The 22,000-nt window shown below is 35.8% G+C and overlaps 6 protein-coding genes across 6 annotated transcripts; 3 read left to right on the forward strand and 3 right to left on the reverse strand.

Moving 5' to 3' along the window:
• Window positions 1-4,756: 4,756 nt before the first annotated feature.
• Window positions 4,757-5,065, reverse strand: LOC18015547 (transcription factor UPBEAT1). The gene has a single exon (XM_006397859.1). It carries the CDS (start codon window positions 5,063-5,065, stop codon window positions 4,757-4,759), a length of 309 nt encoding a protein of 102 aa, XP_006397922.1.
• Window positions 5,066-8,205: 3,140 nt separating this feature from the next.
• Window positions 8,206-9,990, forward strand: LOC18015548 (putative pectinesterase 10). The gene is made up of 5 exons (XM_006397860.2): window positions 8,206-8,462; window positions 8,552-8,711; window positions 8,838-9,053; window positions 9,452-9,702; window positions 9,825-9,990. The coding sequence occupies exons 1-5, from the start codon at window positions 8,206-8,208 to the stop codon at window positions 9,988-9,990; spliced, it is 1,050 nt and encodes a 349-aa protein (XP_006397923.2).
• A 1,297-nt stretch (window positions 9,991-11,287) lies between these two features.
• Window positions 11,288-14,665, forward strand: LOC18015549 (flowering time control protein FCA). The gene is made up of 12 exons (XM_006397861.2): window positions 11,288-11,746; window positions 11,879-11,952; window positions 12,045-12,123; window positions 12,210-12,292; window positions 12,389-12,440; window positions 12,684-12,763; window positions 12,929-12,995; window positions 13,393-13,472; window positions 13,566-13,630; window positions 13,858-14,107; window positions 14,244-14,390; window positions 14,475-14,665. The coding sequence occupies exons 1-12, from the start codon at window positions 11,419-11,421 to the stop codon at window positions 14,535-14,537; spliced, it is 1,368 nt and encodes a 455-aa protein (XP_006397924.1). The 5' UTR covers window positions 11,288-11,418; the 3' UTR covers window positions 14,538-14,665.
• Window positions 14,666-15,119: 454 nt separating this feature from the next.
• On the reverse strand, window positions 15,120-15,930 carry LOC112086214. The gene is made up of 2 exons (XM_024155105.1): window positions 15,730-15,930; window positions 15,120-15,625 (listed from the first exon to the last, which is right to left on the reverse strand). The coding sequence occupies exons 1-2, from the start codon at window positions 15,900-15,902 to the stop codon at window positions 15,319-15,321; spliced, it is 480 nt and encodes a 159-aa protein (XP_024010873.1). The 5' UTR covers window positions 15,903-15,930; the 3' UTR covers window positions 15,120-15,318.
• Window positions 15,931-16,122: 192 nt separating this feature from the next.
• Window positions 16,123-17,866, forward strand: LOC18015550 (peptidyl-prolyl cis-trans isomerase CYP21-3, mitochondrial). Its single transcript, XM_006397863.2, has 7 exons — window positions 16,123-16,255; window positions 16,518-16,712; window positions 16,856-16,895; window positions 16,982-17,029; window positions 17,109-17,194; window positions 17,277-17,405; window positions 17,510-17,866. Exons 2-7 carry the CDS (start codon window positions 16,561-16,563, stop codon window positions 17,745-17,747), a joined length of 693 nt encoding a protein of 230 aa, XP_006397926.1. The 5' UTR covers window positions 16,123-16,255; window positions 16,518-16,560; the 3' UTR covers window positions 17,748-17,866.
• A 22-nt stretch (window positions 17,867-17,888) lies between these two features.
• On the reverse strand, window positions 17,889-20,953 carry LOC18015552 (DEAD-box ATP-dependent RNA helicase 24). The gene is made up of 5 exons (XM_006397862.2): window positions 20,244-20,953; window positions 18,919-20,147; window positions 18,721-18,760; window positions 18,142-18,532; window positions 17,889-18,051 (listed from the first exon to the last, which is right to left on the reverse strand). The coding sequence occupies exons 1-5, from the start codon at window positions 20,848-20,850 to the stop codon at window positions 18,000-18,002; spliced, it is 2,319 nt and encodes a 772-aa protein (XP_006397925.1). The 5' UTR covers window positions 20,851-20,953; the 3' UTR covers window positions 17,889-17,999.
• Window positions 20,954-22,000: the final 1,047 nt, after the last annotated feature.

A 22,000-nucleotide genomic window follows, 5' to 3' on the forward strand; every position in this document is an offset into this window, starting at 1 on the left:
TAGTGTGAAACGAGGACGAGAATGATAGTTGTTGCTTTAAAAAGCATCGGAGTGCATGGGGATATTAACTATTGTGAACACAAAAAGCTTGTTTTTTTTTTTTTTTCTTTTTCTTGCCCTTTAAATTACTTTAAACATTTTCAGAAGAGAAATTTCTCGCCGATAAGATGTTGTTTGTTTCTCAAGCCATGAGACATTTTTGGGCGGTGAGACCGTTGTCCGTGAATATTTTATTTCGACCACAATTATAAGCAGTGATGTAACCGAGTATTAAGAAAACCACAAAATATTTAAGATCAGAATTTCTAGTATTGTTTTTTTTTTTTGTAACAAGAATTTCTAGTATTGTTTCGGTGTCATAGAATAATTTAAATTACTAACGTTACATTATTACATCAACACTAAATAGCATTTTTGATTGACTCTACCTTTAATTTGATCAGGAAAGAGGCACGTATAGTTGATTTTTTTAAAAAAATAACTAAAGTGGTGGAAAATAAGGTATCAGTAGACAGTAGTAGTATCATATTTAGGAAAAGGCCGAATTTAATGGACCGTGTTCACATCTCCTTTTTGTCCTTTGGAATGTGATTATGCCAAAAAATAAAATTCTAAAAATCTGATAAAAGCCTGCAGCGCAGGTTAAATATTCTTTTTTTCCTGTTGGTACAACCTCTTGTGATCGAATTAATGCCTATATTAACAAGAACAAACAAAATTTCAGTGCAAGGAAAATTTTAAATAACTCTCAAAAAAGTGTAAAACTCTAGTATAAAGTTACATATATGTAGTATAGTTGTCATCGAAATCTATAAAACCCTATAAAATATTATGTGGTTAGTATATAACATATGTATAGTTCAGTTATGGGCAAGAACACGTACATACAGCGTATACGTAGAACTGTAGATTGAATTTCCCAAACTGTTCCTAATACAAAATTTTCTGAAATTAATTCAATAACTTAACAATATAGATATAATAGAGTCATTGTTTTCTTTATAAATCCCATGACAGATATAGACAATCCTTTGCATTTTCTAATCACGTTTTTTAAAGACGAGCGATTTTGTTTTTTATACATTCGAAGCAGTATAGGACCAATTATTGATGTACTGTATATATATATATATATGTGATATAGAGAGGTATCTAATCTATAACTTGATTAAAAGATTAGTATTAATGTAAACTTTTTAATAAAATCCGTGGACCCAAAGCAAATCCGAAATAGATCAAAGTTAAGGGCCCAGATTTATATAACTCCTGCATGCCTCATGAATTTTTAATAACCAGCGGTGATCCCGATGACAGAAACAAAAAGATAAAGCTAACAAAGTCAAGATTTGAATTTCTCTTTTTGTTTCTTTACGGATTTCTAAACAGAAACTGCTTTATCCTTTTGAAATTTTCTTACCCCGGCTTTGTAAATATTTTAAATTAACTTAATTGTTTTGTTTTTCTGTGGGGGAAAAACCAAAAAAAAAAAAAAGAGGAAGAAGAAGCATGCACGTGTGGTGTACCATGGGAGAAGAATGAGTGGTGAGTCTTTGGTGACCCACTCCGGCCCGTATAATTTGCTTGCAAACTTAGCTCTCCTTTTGCATGCTCTCATGATTTTGTTTTTCCCCTTTTTTAGTAACCATTTTGGTTTTCATTTTATGACTTTATTTTCTTCGACCGTGTGTCATAATTTCCCGGTTAGAGTTACCACCTGTATCTGATTCTGATGTAGCCTAAGTAATGGTATCAGTCCTCGTTATTGTAGTTATTGAAACATTTTTTTGTGTTTCGCATATTTTATTTTATCTATAATTTTTTGTGACTTTTTTAATGGGAACATTCCTTTTTTTGTTTGTAAAGGGAAAAAAGTGTCTCAATCAAAGGTCGGCCCAAAAGACGCGCGGCTCGGTGTTAACGTCGGGTTGCGCACATCAATGGTGGCGTATGTTACTCCTACGTTTGCAAATATTACACGTGTCTTGTTTTGTCTGCTTGTGGATTCCAGTCACTAAAGAGTCCACCTGGCACAATCCAATGGCACCCGCTTCATCCTTCATCTACTCTTTAATTTCGTGCCGTTAGATTTCGAGCAAGACTAAATTTATTTGTGTTTTTTCTTTTCCTTCTAAATATCATGTTACTATACTTATTCGTTGCCTATTTATTTCGATTCATACACATAAAAATTTAAGATGCACGTACGTGAAAATTAAAGGTTCAAATGTGCAATTCAAATATAAGAAGCAGATGATTGAAAATAAATCGAATGATAGAAATGTAATATATCACGGAACGATAAAGAAAAATATTTAAAATTGTTTTTACTACTAGGGTTGCTTCTTGGATACGTTTAGGATCTGCAAAATGTAGTGAGTAAAAATAATGGGAGAAATGAACGAGAAACCATGGAGAAGTAAATGAAATATTAAACTAAAAGAGCTAGATAATCTTTGACAAAAAGAAAAAGAAAAGAGAGCTAGATAAAAAGGAGATACTAGTAGATTAATTTAAGAAAAGTAATAATATTGGATTTCACTCCGGTCACGAGTCACATGTCACGAGCCACCAGTCTTCCATTATACTACGTTATGCTGCGACGGTTCATAAAACATTAATTTAGTATATATCTTGGATTGATAACATATAGATTATATCATGTAGTCATATACACATATCTTTGCAATGGAATTATTTAAGCCCATCACCCAGCAATTATTTTACTAATGATGTATTTGGCGTTTCACAATACAGACGGGTATGTATATTTAAATATAATATATATTAATTTGTAGACACAAAACAAACTTCGTATTTTGATACGCATTGCATCGCAAGTTTATGGATGATTTCTCTAAATTTTTCCATTAGACACTGTTGTCTAATAAAGACAAAAATATTATTGTATTGATATTTTAAAATATTTGGGAGATGAGAAACCATATATGTTCATACGTCATATCACATATGCGTAGAACATTAAAAAGTGGAGATTAAGCTTTTTCTGTGCAAACAGACTAAGCTATTATAGAGAATTAGAGATGTAGGTTTATTTGCCTTTGATATCGTCTTCTTGGCTGAGTTTGATGATTATCAATTCTTGGAGTAGATATTTAGATGCATTTTAGATCATAACGATAATCAAATGACGTCAAATTAATTGTATTTTGTATGAGTGTATATATGCACGAATGAAGGGATACTTCATGTTGTTTCTCTATTGGATACTTATGACTCGTGAAATCACAAGTAGCCCCTTTTTAACTTAAAAGAAAAAATATACAAACGCAACTCGTATCTCAAGTGTTGACCCACTTAAGATTTTTTTCCCCAATACTAAAAGGAAGTTGTGGATGAGTTAAAAACAAAATTAATTAATTTAATAACCGCTGCGTTGGTATTTGCACATGGGTAAGTCAAAGTAAACGCATTTTGGTATCTTATTTTATTTATTAATCGCCGCATCAAACATGATGCCGATTAATATAAATCCTGTCTGATGGTAGCTAGTCATTAACTTATAGTCATTAATATCATTCAATTAACTTCTCACATATATATGTATATCCGTCCTTTATATCCGCAAACTCACGTAACTTTAAATTTTACTCCTATGTTTCAATTACATATTATATTACTATGTACCATACAAAAGTTACTAGTTATTGCCATTTGTTTGGTAATGTTATACTAATGTATATCATCGATATTCTAGTTTTTTCGTACAGAAGCAGTAGTGGAAATTTGCCATATTGGACGACCATCTAGTTTATTTGACAACCCCAAATCTAAGTCATTTTTTTAAAAAAATGGTCCATTATCATCTCACCAATTCGTGTAATATCAAATAAAACACTCATTTAACAACAATAAAAAGTAGTATCAAATAAAATAAAAGGACTAACTTATATACGTGGCCATCAAACATTTGTACTTGCTATCTATCGCTATCACCACTATCCAATCGCAAAATTTAAAAGCACATATATTGAAATTGTAATAGTTTTACCATATAAAAAGAAACTATGTATACAGTATATATAATGGTCTGCAAATTTATTAATATATACACACATTTGCGCTATATGTTATGTCTTGTGCCTTTCAATTTTGATATTTTCAAGGTATGGAAAACGATACAGAATTGGTAGCTCAACGCCTCAACCAGTTGAACTCGGAGTCGTGGATGGGTTCAGATAATTGAATGGGTACTACTATAGGGACCCAAAATTTGTTGTATCAATTCGTGGCCTAAATACTTACAAAGCCCAACATTAAACGTTCTTCTCTCAATACACACATTCGTCTTTGGTTTTGCTGGTAAAACACTTGTATTGGCCTCCCTACATTTGTATTTCACTAACTGAACACAATTTTCATTGATTTTCTTGTTTATAGGTCCTTTTGTTTTGGTCCAATTTTTTTATTTGTTTTTAGTATCTTTTTTTTTTTTAACGTCATTTGTTTTTAGTATCTAGACAACTCTTTTTACAAGGGCTCTCTTCGTTACTAGTTAATGATCGTGCACAAAAACTATTCCCATGGAACAGTTACTGATTTATGAATTGGTATGTTCAGAATTACTTCTTTTTTTCCTGAGCCTACGTACATCAGCAGCATTATAAACCAAATTCTTAGCACAACACAAGACAATCACACAAGATAATAAAAATAAATACGAACAAATAAAACTAAAACACGTATTAAAATAATTAAAAACCTCAGCAAGATTTACAAAAAGAATATATTAAGGTCATTAAACACAATCAGATTCGGTCAAAACCTGAACCATTGTTTGCATAACTCTCACTTTCATTTCCAAAGCCAAAATATAATCCGCCGTTTGTCTAAAGAGTCCATCCAAACCTTCGGTTGATTTGGTGTGGGGAACAAGCTCCTTCAGCTTCTTGACTCGTCTATGAATCGCGCGACACGGTCTTCTAGAAGCCTTTAGACTCTTCTTCGGCCGGATCATGATCTTCTTCACAAGTGCCTTTCGAGCCCTTTGTCTTCTCATCAAAACCCAAATTGATTCATTTCTTTGCCCTTCTAATGTCACTCCCATTATTGTAAATGATGAAAGAAGGTTTTTTATTTTTCTTTTTCTGGTTACTGTTTTGAAAGACAGACAAGTGATAAGAACTCTATAAAGATCATGTAATATGATGTATATATATTAAATTTTTTGAAAGAGAATATGATGCAAATATGAGACGGCCTTAGTTTATATAGACATGGATAAAGGTTAGTGACCTTCAGATAACTTAAAATGGAGATTACAGCTTCTGAGAAGGTTCGATCTCTTTTCTATCCTAAAAAAGAGAGGTGTCCACAAGGGTGTTTTGTTTTGTGTTTTTAAATGTTGTTATTGATGGATAAATAGGTTTTCGCTTACATTTATTAGAGGACATGTCATCAAAATACAACTCGATGCACATGCACTCACATGATTCTCATCATCACCAGACTCTCCTGTACATGCTTGAAAACACCAACTTTCTTCCCATTCACATCACCATAAACACCCTGTCTTATTCCTTCTTTGCGTTGCGCTTTATAAATTCATCTTTATTTTAATTTATTTTTATTTTTTTCCGTTATGATTTTAATTTTAATTTTGCGGCCAATTTAGTTCGCGTTTACCAAATTCGGGCGGATCAACGTTAAGAATATAATTATCTTTACGCTTTATTCTTTCTAGATTAGATTCTAATCTCATTTACAAGCAATGCATGCAGTCCATGTATGAAGAAGGTTGTGAATGAAATAGATAAGTTGGTAATATATGAATAAAAAAGCAGATATCATGTTTGTGCTTTCTTTTGCTCTAATGCATTTAGCTTGAAATAATTTCCATTTTGGCAGATATCATGGTTGTCACAAGGCTCCATGTTTCTCAAAATTTCCAGCTGATATAACTCGGCGCAGCGCAACTAATGAAGGATTAAAAATAATCTAATGATGTAATTACAAAAGCACGCCCGAGTAGTTTAGAGGTGTTTTATCTTTTTAGACAAAGTAGATAACGATGTTGGGAAATGAGATAAAGTTTTAATTAAAAAAGACATAAGAACATGCGGATATCTTCAATGTTTCTTTGAACTTGTGGACTTCCTATTAAGGAATTTTGATTTCGCGAGTGGATTTGATTGAAGCATCTTAAAGATTATGTTCTTTACTCGACATGTGTTTGTGTTTTTTCGCTCTAATTTTTTGTTTTAAAGGGGAAAAAGAAAGAGAGAGAGAAGCAGAGATTCGTGGAGCGATGTTGATCAGACATCCTCGGATACTATTAGATTCAATGAATCTCTCATCGCCGTCAACACGAAACATTGTACTTAATTAATAAATCTCTCTGGCATAACGTCTCATAATCAACTAAACATATGAGAATTATCTTAGCGTTAGCATGATTGATCATCAGTGTATAGTTGATTGGTTTCAAAGTAACGTGAAAAGTACCTAACTAATTAAGGTAGGTCTAATATAAATAAACTAGCCATGATGGAAAGTTTAGTTGTCGACATTGATCGCTTGTTAGCACGTTGTATGTATATAATCTCAACGTGCATGCACATGTATTTATATCCTCCCTATTCGTCTAGCTAGGCCATCCAAATAAAGATCCCGATTAATAATTTACACTTCTCCCAAATATCTCTATTACTTAACCTAGGCCCATCTATAAGAGTGGGCTTAAAACTGGCCCGTTAACATTTACGATCTTATCCATAAACCGATTTTAATGGTTAAAACTATTAACGATCCACAATTAGGTAAAGGAAGCTCTCTCTCTCCTTTTTGCGTCGGCGAAAGGATGACGACGATTGCAATTAGAAGAAGAGTCATATTACATGTTTTGTGCGTGAATCTAATTCGAAGGCTTATTATCATATCCGATTTTGTTGTTGTTGGATTAGATTCACGCACAAACTCGTAATCTGTCTTTTCAATTTTTATAGATCTCTGTTCTATTTCAACCTGATGAATCAAATTAGTTATACGATTTTCGATGTTTGATTGCGATTCGAAATCAAGATCTACCATTCTACTTTCGGAAAGAAATGCCCTTTCTTTTTGTTTTTGGAATCTCTCGTTTTCTATTACCGATTTTGGGTGCTTACCGTGTTTGGTATGAATAGATTGGCGAGCCATGGAATATCATTAAAGTTATCATCTCTATTTATGATGTATAATCAAACTTCGTTTCTTGATTTTGTCTAGTAAGTCCATTAATGTCGTTTCTCTCAGGAATTAAATTTCTTGGTTTTTGTTTTGCTCGGATTTTTTCTTCAAAATGTTGCAAAAACAAAGTAGATAGTTAGTTACTCAGATTCTTGTTTTACGATCTTTCTTCGTCTATCAACCAAAGTAAAGCAAATGTGATTTATTTATTGAGAGATCTATCAAGGTAAGGTTTGTTTTAGCTTCTTCTATTCTTAGATGATCTACTAGTCTTTAAATACTAGTCGTCGTCTGCCCTTTTTGTGTTCAGTAGTAACATTTATAAAATCAAATAATATCTGAAGTTGCTAATTTTAGAGAGGAACTTTGACTTCAAGTACGTCTAGCATTGATGTAAAATTGTAATGCAGTTTTTAGTCAACAGATGTTCAAAATTTAGGGAAGATCTATGTCAACTATTTATAGTTAGATTTTATCATACCGTTATACTTATACGTAATTGCTCAAAAGATCAATAAGTTATTACGTTGCCTATAACTGAATAGTTGACCAAGATAAGTACCTCTCTCTCTCTTTTTTTTTTCTGCCAACGGTAACTCTTTTTGAATTTAAAGTGGGTTTGTCTATCAAAATGGAACTCTTAAAACTATTAAAATACGAGTATAAATGTTTTAGCCGAATAACACTATTTTCAAGTTAAATTTTTTTAAAACTCTATATTTTTACGAAGTAAAAGTATCACAACTAATATGCAAATAAATTAAAAAAAAAAACTAATCTCTTTGTTGATCTAATTTATCATCATAATACACAATTGTCTTGGAAAATTAGTTTAGACTCTTAAACGAAGACCTTGGCAACAAAATAGTCAATATACAACAAGAAGAGAATGGAAAGAAAATATAGTAGCATTGAATCTTACTCTGACCAAAAAAATGAACACCTTAAAATAAACATAAGATACCTAATGTCTCATTCATAATTTATCATAAAATCTTTCTAATACCAAAAAAAAAAAAAATGAAAAGGGTGATTCGTTTTTGTTATTATGATTACTACATCGCCTGTCTAATGGTGATCTTATTACTGGTGTACAAATCCGCCGCGGAGGAATATTGTTATCAACAGATAAATGGGATCTCCAGCCAAATAGCTAACACCATAACCGTCGATCTTAACGGTGGAGGAAACTACAAAACAGTTCAAAGTGCAATCGATTCAATCCCTCTTCAAAACCAAAACTGGATTCGTATTCTAATTAAAAAAGGCATTTACATGTAATGTTTGATACTTTACTATTTTCATATGATTTATCTAATCACATTTTCTTAGTAACAATTTAAATGAAGTTTTTTATGTAATGTAGAGAGAAAGTAACCATACCAATGGATAAAGGATATATCTATATGCAAGGTAGAGGAATTGAAAAGACGATAATAGCTTACGACGATCATCAACTCACCGATACTAGCCCCACTTTCACGGCCTATCCTGACAATATCATCATCTCCGGAATCACTTTTAAAGTACGTCAATGTATCAACTATAAGTCGTTAATATTAATTAGATTGATGATTATATATAATCCCTTATAATATACGAATACTGATATAATTAAAAGTTTAATTAGTGGATTTTAATTGTGTGTGTAGAATACATATAATATCGGACTAATGACCACTTTAGAAACACCAGTCAAACCAGCGGTGGCTGCGAGGATGCTCGGAGACAAATACGTAGTGATCGATTCTAGTTTTGATGGTGTTCAAGATACACTGTACGACTGTGTAGGCAGACATTACTATAAAAGATGTGTTATTTCCGGTGGCATTGATTTCATTTTTGGCTACGCCCAATCCCTTTTCGAGGTATACATCTGTTTCTACTCCTTTTTCATACGTAAGAGTGCCATATCTACAAAGAAACGATCTACACATATATTGTGTATGTGTGTTTTGTCACACACAAAGAATTTTTGATCCTAGTCGAAGAAACTTTTTTAAAAATGCATAATAAGCTAGCGTAACTTTTAATTGTTTATTTTCCACAATAAATCATATATAGTACAACAAAATTTAAACTACATGAAATAGTGCATAAGACCACTATATATATGAACCTATTCCGAAAAAGTAAGCAACACCAAGTTTGGAAAAAAATGAGAAGAAATTAAGCGTTCTATTTGTACTTTATGCATGGAATCATAGTGTAGAGGAATTTTAATTAAAGATAAAAATGTGTGGTTATAATGGTGAGAAAAATGAAGGGATGTACGGTGAATCTAACGGTGGGAATCTACGCACCGGACAGAGCCTACGGAACGATAACGGCGCAGGGAAGGCAGTCGCCAAAGGATAACGGAGGGTTCTTGTTTAAGGACTGCACCGTTACGGGGATCGGCAAGGCGTTGTTGGGGCGAGCGTGGCAACCATACGCACGTGTCATCTTTTACCGTTCAAAATTTTGCAACGCCATTTTGCCAATTGGTTGGGATGCTTGGAGAGCTAAAGGCCAAGAGTAACTGCATATTCACCAATCTCTTAACCCTTTTTTTTTTCTTTCTTTCTGATCACCATTTTTACATTTTTAATATGATATTTTAAATTTAATGGTTATAATGTTTTATTTTGTTTTAACAGGGGCCATATAACGTTTGTGGAGTATGGTTGCACTGGAGCTGGAGCGGACACGTCACAGAGAGTGCCATGGCTCAAGAAGGCGAGTACAAATATCCTACTTAGCCTCACCAATGGTTCCTTTATTAACCAAGAAGACTGGCTTAGTAGCCTCCCCATCAAATATTAGATATAATATGCCGGAAGATAATACTCCGCTTAATTAATTAAGTCAGCTCTACGGTAGATTAGAAAACCGTAGTCAATAAAATATTGTTAGTTTATGTTTGACGGTCCACGTGAAGGGGTTTGATTCGGGTCTTGCTCATTTGGCAAGTTTAATTAAAGTTTGTATTGTGTGTAATCTCTTACGTACCTTCTCTCTCTGTCTCTCTCGTTAACTTGCATTTTCAATACTATTACATAAGATCATACACAAATGAAAAAGGCAACGTCATGCGGTTACAACATCATGTCATGTGTATGGTCGTGCGTGACGTTGTTGTTGTACGTTCAGCCGCAGCCGAACAATTGCCTTACAACCATAAACGTTGCTCCTAACGGTGACGGATATTTCACAATCGATTTAATTCCCAATCTTTAGCAATAATGGATCTTTTATCTTCATAGAAAAAAAATGGAATTTGCCGGTTATAGTTTAGTGTCTTTTCAACAAATGTTACATGTGTATAAGTTCACTTGTCACCTTACTTTTGTCTTCTAATTATTAATATATATATATATATATTTTTTTTTTAGAGGCCAGATTATTACTCTCTCTGTTTATAGTTGATTTTCTAAAATTTTTTTTTCTTGTTTCATAATATTTGATTTCATACATCTAATAAATGCATGTCTCTTCTTTAAATTGAATGAATAATATTAATGCATGTTGCTTTACTCTATTAATGCACAATTAAAAAAGAAAAAGTAATAATATAAATAATGAAATCAGTTGTAAAAGTAATTTAATTAATAAAAATAAACAATAAATAATTGAGCATTTATAGTTTTCTTAATCTGTGTGTAAATATTCAGAAAATCAACTATAATGAAACAGATGGAGTAGTATATAACTTAAGAAAATTTTTAAGAGCTATATGCAAATGTTTTCCAGCACTGTTTCTAAAGTAATAATCTATTCTATTAAGGCACTGTTGAATGGATCAGATTATCTTACACTCCCATATATTTTTGATTATTATTATCATAGGAAACCCAACACTACACTTAGAATCCATTGGGTTAAATTCATATAAATCGAATTACTCGGGAGAATAAAAAAATTTCCTTTGCACAGAAATTTGTAGTGAAATTATTAAGGTAAAATAATAGCACCCCTTTTAAACTTGGTTATCTAACTTACGGTAAAAGTAAAAAAAAAAAAAAGTCTTGGCTCAATTTCGAGTCAGTTGCCCAATAAGCACAAAACGCTGTCGTTTATTGAATTGAACCACATCTGAAACTTAAATTTCGGTACGGGAAAGTGGAAACCCCTTGGAGGACTGACTCTTCTCTCTCGCTCTCTACCGTCGCCGGAGAAATTCCCCGATTACACAATCTGAGAACAACCGTGACGACTTCGATTAATCGAGTCAATCAGGAATTTTTTGTTAAGATGGAGAGACGCGTCGCAAACGCCTACCCTGGTCCACCACCACCACCAGTTCCGTACTATCATAACAACAACTACAATCCTCCTCCTCCTCCTCCTCATCATCATCATCAGATTCATCCGCCGCACCACCATATCGCCGCCGTTGGATTCCACCAATACCCGCAAACCGAGAATCAGCGTTACAATCAGCCGCATTATGATAACCATTACCCCGCCGCCCAACAACAACACAACATGATCGTTGACGCGCCGCCGTTTCCACCGAGTACTGGGTTTAGTCCTTGCGGCGTAAGCTTGAAGAAGAGACGCTCTCTGTCCGCTACCCCAGGTTTCCCCCAATTTCGTCTCTTTCTTCTTCTATTTTTCTTTCTGCTTCATATCAGACTAAAAGGTGTAAAATTTCAATCCACTAAGAAAATAATACTCTTGTTTCTTTTTTTTTTTTTCTGTATTCATGAAGATCCTACTGCTGATGGTAGTAGTATTGCCAAGCTATATGTTGCGCCGGTCCCAATGACAGCAAAGGAGGACGATGTGTGTTTCTTGGCTTACTACTATTCTGTTTTTTTTTTATGAAATGTTTTTCCTTGAGATTCTGTGTCACAATCTGTGTTTATATATTTCAGGTCCGTCAGGTGTTTGAAAAATATGGCAATGTCACGGAGATCATTCTACCCAAAGATAAGATGACTGGTGAACGAGCAGGTCACACTTTTACTTCCTATCATTGATATTCTTGCTTCTCCGGATTTTTAGCAGTTTGATTATAACAACATCCTCTATGTTTGCAGCTTACTGTTTTGTTAAGTACAAAAAGTTAGAAGAGGGTAGTGCCGCTATTGCAGCTTTAACAGATCAGTATACCTTCCCTGGGGTGGGTCTTTGCTGCAATCTTGTTTTGCTCATAACATTTCCTCACTGATGTGGGATTCTCTTTTCAAAAACTTTGTTCTTTTTTTCTTTCTTTCAGGAAATGGCTCCAGTCAAGGTCAGATATGCCGATGCAGAACGTGAACGGACTGGTAAGTCTGTGCTTTTAAACGTAAAACTATATGAAGTCAACATGGTTGGTAGTTTACTAAGGGAACTTTTTGAAACATAAACCATGTTTTACCTTAATTTAGTATTTGATTTCTCATGCCTTCAACTGCTTCTCGTTCTCCCCATTTACTTAGTACAGAAAAGCAACTTTCACGAGCTCCTGAGTACGAAAGATGCTCTCTTCTTTTTCTCATTTTTGTATTTTCTTTTCATCTGGACTTCAGGGTTTTCGACAGTGCAAATTCCAGATAAGCTATATGTTAGATGCCTCAACAGACAAACAACAAAAATGGAAGTCCATGAGGTATGGTGGGAGTCCATTTACGTTTCAAGTTTTAGTTAATCTGAATTCTTTTGGCAATTGACCCAACTGTGTGCAGAATTTTGTTTTTCTCCAAGTTATAGGTATATTTCATACTTTGATAAATACTCCCTGGCTTGAGTAAATTTCAAAGTGTCCTCTTTTCAGGTGTTTTCTAGGTACGGAATCGTTGAAGATATTTATATGGCAGTGGATGACATGAAGATTAGCCGTGGTATGTCCATTGCCCTTGCATATTTTTGTGCGTGACTTTGAAATTTGAATCATACTTCCATCAGACATCCTAGTTTGAATTATTCAGATTTTGTAGTTTCTCCTCCAGTAGATTCTGAGTACTACATATGCTGAATAACCGATTAAAAAAATCCATATAGGCCCTTAGTAAACGAAGATACTTGCACTTAGTAAACTGTTTTGGCAGTTCTTCTAAAAAAATTGCCTGGACAAACACTTAGGAAACATGATTTATATGAACTATGGTGCTATATGCAATTCGCTCTAAATCTTGTTAGTTTTTTTTCTTTCTTTTTATCCCTCCAAGCCTTCTGTCTTAATGTGATGTTCTGGATAGCATGAAACCTGATTAAAACTAACTTATTTGCTCTCTGAAGGGTATGCATTTGTTCAGTTTTCTCGTAGGGAGATGGCACTAGCGGCAATCAAAGGTTTAAATGGACTCTTTACCATGCGGGTAGTTGAGACAGTTCTTTGATGTTTCTCAGTGCCTCAGTGTTTATTTGAGGTTCACTGGTCATGACTTTCTGCATTTCTGTCTTCCTTTCAGGGTTCTGATCAGCCTCTGACTGTCAGATTTGCCGATCCTAAAAAACCCCGTCTAGGGGAACCAAGGTATTACTGTTCGCTATTCCTTTTCTACATTGATTTGCCAAAATTTCTATTCAGTTACAAACTCATCTTCTTGGTTCTTACATTTTAACCGTACTCGCATCACTTATTGTTTTGCCGATTAGTTATAGTTCTTGAAGGATTTACTTGCAAAGCTTTTTTCAGCAACATGTTGATAAATATATAAATCACTCCATCTCAACAGATTTCGATTGTTCCGATGTCTTCAGGTCTAACTTTAACGCTCCACCAGCAATGCAACAATTCGATCCAAATTGGCATCCACAATCATATCCCCAATGGGGAAACAAAGAACCTGCAGCCCCTAGAGTCGTTCAGCATCATGATTTTGCCTCACAGCCAAATCACTTCCCGCAGCAAAATGCTCAAGCAGTATCCGAGGTTCATAAACCGCTGCATCAAGATATCCTACCTCAAAATATTGAGAAGCACCAGAAATCTGAGACTGCAAGCGTGGAGGTACTCCTTTTGTAGGATCTGCTAATGGTAGACGGATCTTGAACTCTGGACCACGATTTATCTAGACGGTTTAGGTTTCATAAATCTCTTTTATTACATCTGCTTGATCTCACATCTCTTACTGCTTTGATGGTAGAATGGAGGCGATGGTCAGAAGATTTCTAGTCATTCAAATGCATTCCCTGAGGACCAAAATACAGCGAGCCCTGAGTGTGATTGGAGTGAACACACTTGTCCTGATGGGAACAAGTATTACTTCCATTGTGTCACTTGCGAAAGCACGGTAAGTACTCTTTCATTGTGTGTAACTCAACTGATGGCATGTCTAAGTTAGACTCTGATTATATATGGATGGATGCACACCCAGTGGGAGAAACCTGAGGAGTACTCCATGTTTGAGAGATGGTTCCAAGAGCAAACAAGATCATAAACTTGTATCTTCCCCCGTTGAACAATCAGAGCCAAGGGGGCAGAACCGAAGGAGGTAGAGTTTAAAGCCATTTTGTATAAATACTTAGTTGGTTTAGATGGTCTATAGAAAAATGTGTCATTGTTATTTGTTAAATTACCAGTATCAAATTCGGTTTTGAGATCAGTTTTGAAAAATACAAAAAAAAAAAAATATCGAAAAGGCCCATTCAGAAGAGTTGCTGGGCCAGAATTAGAAATAACAGTTGGGTTTAAGGCCCATTCAGAAGAGTGAGCTTGAAACTAGCCCATTAACGTTTATCATCATGGAGTTGGATGGGGTTAAACAATTGCCGATCCCACTTAGGAAGTCGTGGCGAGTCCGAAAGAAGGTGAATCTCACAGTCTAGAGTAAAGTAGAAAAGCCCGTCACAAAGATCCTGGATCCGATGATGTGAGATTGTACGATATTCATAAAGTTAGAGAGAAAAGGTATTGTTGAGAATAAATGTAATTAATATCTTGAAAATGGCCAAAGACCTTTTGCATATATATATATATGTAATGTAGTGTAATGTTTTCAGCAAGGGATTATCCTCCAATCAAACATACAAACTCGTTATAACTTGCTATTCGTAAACACGATATCCCTTTGGAATACACATAAGGTGATTAAAATATTTGATCAACCAGCAAACATTCTGTCTTTACTTTAAGCAAGAAACATGCCACGACTTGAGTGAATCTGGTTCAACGATGGTAATGCGAGTATCTAGACAAAATAAATAAAATCATTGGGCTGGCTAGTGGTAGTAGTCAGAGTCACTGGTGAAGGCCGTGTCTGCCATGACCTTGACCACCGTCCACGAGGGTGGCTGCTTCACAACCGTCGACTCAGACTCTTCCATCTCGGCATCTCCGTCGCAAGCAGAAGAAGAAGAAGAAGAAGAAGAAGAAGAAGAAGAAGAAGAAGCCATGTGAATGTGATTCGATTGTGACTTGGTGGTGGGCAGCCTTGAATGCCTGGAAGCCCTCCGCTTTGGATGTGTAGGAGGTCTTCGCCGCTTCTTGTTGAAACACATGTTCGCAACCTCCTGGATGCATTGTCTCCTGTGAAATTGAGCAAGGAACACATGTGTAGTGAGAGATAGAAATATTCCCAAAAGATTTGATGATATTAGTTAGTTAATGGATGAATTTTTTGTTGGGTATACTCGAGCTCGGTGGCGGCCCAATCCCCTCGTGACGGCTTCTTCTTGGCCTTTCGCTCCGGCAAAATTATACCCATGGACCTGAATATTTCCTCGCGGGTTCTCGTCTCCTCCGGCGCTGGCTGGAAGCATATAGATTGCTCCTTCTTCATCGCCTCTGGGTCACTCATCGACATTCACTAAACCCTAACCCCACTCCAATTCTTACCCAATGCTCCCTCCAGTTCTTGATGTTTGGTTTTTAGAATTTTTTTCGGTTTTGTTTTAAATTAATTCGGTTCGTAGAATTTTGCGCAACCGAATTTAAGACAGTATATATATATATTTTTTTTTTAATTATGACACGAGAAGCCGAGATATCAGTAAATATTTACACAAATAATTATATGATTTGTTAATGTTAACAGATATACGAGTCAATTTAAAATCCAAGTGCCTCTCCAAGAGATAGAGGTTATCGTTAAATCTAGAGTTAAAGAGCAAAAAGAAACCACTCACTTTGCGGAAACAACATTAAACTTAAGACAAGGTAAGCCTAAATAGTTCAGTTTCCAGATTTCGATTTCTTTTGTTTTCTCCCCCGAGATTTCTAGCCTGTTCTCTTGAAAAATTTCGGATTGATCTGAGACTATCATCGAATAATTCGATTTTAGTGAAATCGGAATTTTGCTCGTCCTGTCTAGATCAGGGAAGGAGATTTATCGATCCCATAGATATTGTTTTTCTGCAGAAGCTAACTGCTCTTGAATATTCCTCCTATTGATTGTGTGAATTCGTCTTCGTCTCCTTAGTCTTCAAGGATTTTTTTGGATCTGAAGTTTTGGTGTGCAACTAATGGCGAAGATCAAACCTCAAGCTTTACTGCAGCAAAGCAAGAAAAAGAAAGGACCGACTCGTATAAGCATAACCAACATCGTCATTTACAGCTTGGCTCTGCTATTGGTTATCCTCGTCCTCTTCTCCGCTTACAGACGTTGGACCCAGAGGTTCCTCACTTTCTCTCAACTTGTAATTGAGACTACTTTTGATCCTATCATCCCCATATGCATAGCTCAACATGTTTAGGAAGATCATTGTTATTAATAATTTCTTAATGTGAACAATACTGAGGATTTATTGTGGCTTTCAGATCTGAGATCCCCACGCACAATGGTAGATCAGTTCTTGAGGTATTCTCTCTATAGGGCTCTTACTGGTTTAGCTCATTTTGGTCGCGATAGTTATGCCCTTGTGTTAAATGATTTGTTCTGTGCAGGATGCAGCCTTCCCCGGAATGAAGAATACCAATGTCCCACGGTTTGCTGTGAGTTTTATTTGATCACACAATAAATATATGTTTTAGTGTTTCTTTCAATTTATCTTTTTTCTCTGTTGATCTCTAGACCTTAGATACGGCCAAAGGTTCAGTGAGAATTGAGCTGTTCAAGGATACTGCTCCCAATGTTGTTGACCAGTTCATGAGATTATGGTAAGCTAAACATTTTCAGGTCACATTTGCTTTCCTTACATAATTCTTGTGTGAACTGTTTTTTTCACATTGGTGTGGGCAGTCAAGATGGGTATTTCAAAGGTTTCTTATTCCGTCGAGTTGTAAAGCATTCTGTGATTCAAGCTGGTGACTCTGGTGAGTTCGACGCCGTCAAAGATTGGGCACTCGAAAGGAAGAATCTTGATACCAGGTTTGTACTGTCTAATTCGTTAGCTAATATGGCACAAGATAAGATTTTTACTTTTGTTTCTGGCTTCATTAATCATGGGAACTCTCTCACTCTGTCTTGATCAGTTTAAAACAAGACGACTTTGTGGTGGCTACTCCTAAAGCTAAAAACGAGCAAGGAGGATTTGAGTTTTTCATTGTATCTGCTCAGATCACAGATCTCAACGAAAAATTGACAGTCTTTGGTCGAGTTGCCAAGGGACAAGACGTCGTTCACGAGATCCAGGAGGTTGAGACAGATGAACAGTATCAACCAAAATCGCCAATTGAGATCATGTCCGTTACTTTGCTTCAGGACATGTGAAAGCTTTGTGTGAAAACCTCAAGTGATTTTTGTTGTATTGCTCTGTAATTTGAACGCTTTTCATCACCTCGTTTGCACTTTGCTGTTGTTGCATAATTTTCTAATCTATCCTTTCGCATCATTTCTCGTAGATAGTAAACAAACAACAAATGTGACATTTAGATATTCGGGAGTTGAGACAAGAAGGATAAATAATATTTTCAAGACAAATGATACAACAAGATTGTAAAAACACTTGCAACCATTACGCACTCAATTATCCCAACCAGATCTCCTTTTCCTCTCTCTTGGCCGATCTTCAGAACTGCAACAGTAAGATCAAATTAAATCAGTCACAACACTAATTTACAACTGTAGAATACCAAATCAAAACCATAACTAAACGGAATCAAACCTTTGTGGGTTCTTTTGACATGAGTTATGTACTGAAGCGTTATGAGTAGTTGCTACTGGGGGAGTTTGACTCTGACTTCTACCCATCTCCCCACCAATGGTCCCACCCGAGACAAATCCCATTAGGGATGGTCTCTTGTTCGGATAAGCTTGGCTTTGTGGGTTCGATGGCGTAGCAGCCACAAAGCTGTTCTTGAATTGGGCCATTACTCCGGTTCTCACGGAATTGATCGCCCCGCTTCTACTTGCTGCAGCACCACTTCTTCTTGGTGCAGCTTGAGCCGGTGTCCCACTTGACTCTGAGTTAAATCCAATACCAAGACCAAAATCAACTCCTCGTACTCCTCTACTTCCACCTCCACCTCCTCCTCGTCCTCGACCTTTCTTCCCACCTATGTAACACAAGAGATTTAGAGATATGCACAAGTTTTTCGATGGATTCCCTCACTTGCCAACAATGCATATGCAAAGATAACATTGACCACAGCTTTTTCCCTTTCGTATTCAAATATAATCAAAGGTTTCTGTTCGCAGTTTTTGGCAATAGCATATATTACTGAATAGAGCTAAAATAGCTTACCTCCTTTTCTTCCGTCACGCTTGGACTTGAATCGTCCATCCTATAGATTTGCAAAGGTAAATTTCACTCAATAAGCATCTTTTTTTCTATGCAAAAAATGAAACTAGGAGCTAGAAGATGAACAATCATAGAAGATCCTAGAGTAAAATTATTGCATATTTAAAAAGAACGATATCAATGAAGAGGATCTGTCATTACCTTCATGGCGAGATCCATGAGTTCTGGAGGCACATTCTGCCCAGCAGCAACCAGACTGTTTATCAATTCACCAGCAAATCTAGCCTCTCTCTGCGTAACAAGTGTGTAGGCAACCCCGTCTTTGTCACCTGCACGCCCTGTTCTACCAATACGATGTACATGCATGTCCATGTCTTTTGCAATGTCGTAGTTAACCACTGTCTTAATCGATTTGATGTCAAGACCTCGGGCAGCAACATCTGTGGCAATCAGCACATGGTAGATTCCAGATTTGAACTTCTGCAGTGTTTCCATTCGTGATGTCTGGTCTTTATCACCGTGAAGGGCAGCAACTTTAAAACCATTTAGAGTAAGCTGGGCTTCGATCTCATCAACAGTGGCTTTTTTAGAAGCAAAAACTAATACGTCACCCTCATCAATCATTCCAGGTAGCTTCTCAAGTAGCCAAGGAAGTTTTTCAGTATCTGACGGTATTACATTGACAACTTGCGTAATATCCTCATTGGCCATCCCAACTTCACCAACGGTGACTCTAATAGGATCTGAGAGGATTTCCCTAGCTAACTTTTCAACTTTCCAAGGCATAGTGGCTGAAAAGAGTAAAGTTTGGCGATCTGGACGAATCTGGCCAACGATAGACCTCACTTGCGGCTCAAAACCGAGGTCAAACATCCGGTCAGCCTCATCAAGAACCAAATACGTCGCTCTCATCATAGTCAAAGCCTTCATCTTAAGCAAGTCGATCAACCTTCCAGGAGTAGCAACAACTATCTCGCATCCTGTCTTGAGCTCCTTAAACTGTTCATGTTTAGACATTCCACCATACACAGCGGAGACTCGTAGGCCATATGCTTTTGAAAATTTCTTCGCTTCCAAGAATATTTGATGAGCCAGTTCTCTGGTTGGGGCACATATAACACCAATAGGACCTTCTTCTTTCTGAAGTTCTGGCTGATCCATAATATGCACAATCATGGGAAGAACAAATGCTGCCGTCTTTCCTGAACCAGTTTTGGCTATACCTATAATATCTCGACCAGATAACACAATCGGTAAAGCCTGACACTGGATGGTTGTAGGTTTTTCATATGCTTGTTTTTTGATGGCACTCATGATTTGTGAGGAAAATCCACAATCTTCAAAGGTCTTGACTGGCCGAGGAACATCAAAACCCGACACACGAATTCCCAAACTCTGACGATAATCCGAAGTCTCTTGTTCACTCATTCCTGGATTAAGAAATTGATCAGTTGACTCAATCTAGCAAATAAACAATGCAGCACCCTTAATTTTAAAGCAAGTAACACTAACGAACAGAAACTTACCTGATATCGATTCCGCCTCCTCGTAGAAGTCCTTGTTAATCGGTTCGTAATCGATAGAGCTATGATCAAGAGCTTGAATTGGCTCGATCTTCCTTTTATCCACGACAATCGGATTATCATCGGAGTCATACTCCAGCATCCCCGCATCTACCGCCTTGGCTGCAGCATACACCTCCTCGTCGGAGTTATAACCTGCGTTGAGCGCGTCTGCGGCTAGTGTCAGGCCCAAATCCTTCTTCGCCTTGAGGAAACTCTCGACGGGATCGTCATCTTCATCGTCCTTGTACCTCTGTAGTTTCTCCTTCGGCTTAGGAGGTGGAGCAGCCTTCACTTCCTCGTGAATTCCCTCCATAAAGGCGTCTAGTGGATCGATCTCATCATCCTCGAGATCGTTAGCCGCTGCTGCAGAGCCGCCAATCTCGACGTCTTCTTCAGCCTCTTCGTTTTCTAAATAATCAATGTTATCTAGATCGGCATCTTCGGAATTGTCTCCCCCGCGAGACGACGGAGGGACGTAGAGACGTTGCGGTGCTTGAGATCGCTCGAAACTGTATGTAGTTTGCCGATTTATGCCAAACCCTTGAAATCCGGACTTCCGATTAGACATTATTGACTATGATTTTCTTCTCTCAGCTCTGCTTTTGAGCTAAGTTCTCAACTGTTGCAAAGTATTCTGACGAATTTAGGGTTTCGTGTTTTAAATTTTTCTTTTTTCCTTTTCCGGTAGTATGTAAATCGGGAGGAAGGAGACAATCTCGATTTCCACGGGTTTGCCGACTTGTTCAAGTCTATATATATTTTGGGTCAGTAATGGGCCTATCTTAAACACTTATTTGATATTAGACCCACATATAGTTACACTACCCAATTTCGCAGTGTCACCCAATTACTGATTTACTGTGTTATTATTTTTTTCTTTTTCTTGCAACATATGATTATGCACACGCAAATTTCATCATTTTGAAGAAATATTCTGTTATAAATATTCTCATACAAATAGAACTCAAATAAGCTGGTTAAACTTAAGGGTTTTTGAGAGATAATTGACCAAAAATGAGCTTCTCATGTAATTTAGCTTTCCAAAATCTGACTTCTTAAAACTAATCATCGTATATAGTTAGTCCCATACCTATTGTAAATTTCCAAAATTACAAAAAAAAGTTTCAATAAAGTTAAAAAATGGAGTCTTACCAAATATATATGACGTTTAAGCCATGGATCGTTCGATACAAAATATATCCAAAGTTTCTCAATTCTTCACCTAATGCTTCATCTTTTTTTTTTAAAAAAAATTGATCATATTTAATCTTTTTGCCAATGTGTGTATATAATTTTTACCAGTATTATTAGTGTAAACAAATTTTAGTTAATAAATTGAAATTACCAATTAAGCGGCCATAAATCATAGATAAAAAACAAAAATTATCATATAACCCAAAAGAATGTACGTAATTAATATATTAATGTTTAGGGTTACCATATCAAGTGGATATAAACATTGTTATTAACAATATAGCGTATCTAGTTGATATAGTAACCCTAAACGATATACTAATTACGTACATATTTACATATCGATAGTGATATAAGTGTAAAATGAAAAAAAATATGATTGTTGTGGAATTATCTTCTTGGTATCAAATTATCAATTTATAAATATAAAACGATGACATGATTATCCGAAAATATTTTTTTAAAAAAATCATACAAGTTTTTTTAGTTCCTTAAATCAATAATCTAAATTTTTAACATTTTTC

The sequence above is a fragment of the Eutrema salsugineum genome, unplaced genomic scaffold, assembly GCF_000478725.1.
Source record: "Eutrema salsugineum unplaced genomic scaffold, Eutsalg1_0 scaffold_22, whole genome shotgun sequence".
In the NCBI taxonomy this organism is placed as follows: domain Eukaryota; kingdom Viridiplantae; phylum Streptophyta; class Magnoliopsida; order Brassicales; family Brassicaceae; genus Eutrema; species Eutrema salsugineum.

Excerpts from the sequence above, each read along its gene's own strand:
- LOC18015552 (XM_006397862.2), bottom strand. The coding sequence starts at position 20,850 with ATGTCTAATCGGAAGTCCGGATTTCAAGGGTTTGGCATAAATCGGCAA. Across the intron at positions 20,148-20,243 it reads GGAGGCGGAATCGATATCAG|GAATGAGTGAACAAGAGACT; the intron begins GTAAGTTTCTGT and ends TTCTTAATCCAG. Across the intron at positions 18,761-18,918 it reads TCATGGATCTCGCCATGAAG|GATGGACGATTCAAGTCCAA; the intron begins GTAATGACAGAT and ends GCAAATCTATAG.
- LOC112086214 (XM_024155105.1), bottom strand. The coding sequence starts at position 15,902 with ATGTCGATGAGTGACCCAGAGGCGATGAAGAAGGAGCAATCTATATGC. Across the intron at positions 15,626-15,729 it reads TGGGCCGCCACCGAGCTCGA|GAGACAATGCATCCAGGAGG; the intron begins GTATACCCAACA and ends TCAATTTCACAG.
- LOC18015548 (XM_006397860.2), top strand. The coding sequence starts at position 8,206 with ATGAAAAGGGTGATTCGTTTTTGTTATTATGATTACTACATCGCCTGT. Across the intron at positions 8,712-8,837 it reads TCTCCGGAATCACTTTTAAA|AATACATATAATATCGGACT; the intron begins GTACGTCAATGT and ends TTGTGTGTGTAG. Across the intron at positions 9,054-9,451 it reads ACGCCCAATCCCTTTTCGAG|GGATGTACGGTGAATCTAAC; the intron begins GTATACATCTGT and ends AGAAAAATGAAG.
- LOC18015547 (XM_006397859.1), bottom strand. The coding sequence starts at position 5,065 with ATGGGAGTGACATTAGAAGGGCAAAGAAATGAATCAATTTGGGTTTTG.
- LOC18015549 (XM_006397861.2), top strand. The coding sequence starts at position 11,419 with ATGGAGAGACGCGTCGCAAACGCCTACCCTGGTCCACCACCACCACCA. Across the intron at positions 12,996-13,392 it reads TGACATGAAGATTAGCCGTG|GGTATGCATTTGTTCAGTTT; the intron begins GTATGTCCATTG and ends TGCTCTCTGAAG. Across the intron at positions 13,473-13,565 it reads ATGGACTCTTTACCATGCGG|GGTTCTGATCAGCCTCTGAC; the intron begins GTAGTTGAGACA and ends TCTTCCTTTCAG.
- LOC18015550 (XM_006397863.2), top strand. The coding sequence starts at position 16,561 with ATGGCGAAGATCAAACCTCAAGCTTTACTGCAGCAAAGCAAGAAAAAG. Across the intron at positions 16,713-16,855 it reads TACAGACGTTGGACCCAGAG|ATCTGAGATCCCCACGCACA; the intron begins GTTCCTCACTTT and ends TGTGGCTTTCAG. Across the intron at positions 17,195-17,276 it reads GACCAGTTCATGAGATTATG|TCAAGATGGGTATTTCAAAG; the intron begins GTAAGCTAAACA and ends TGGTGTGGGCAG.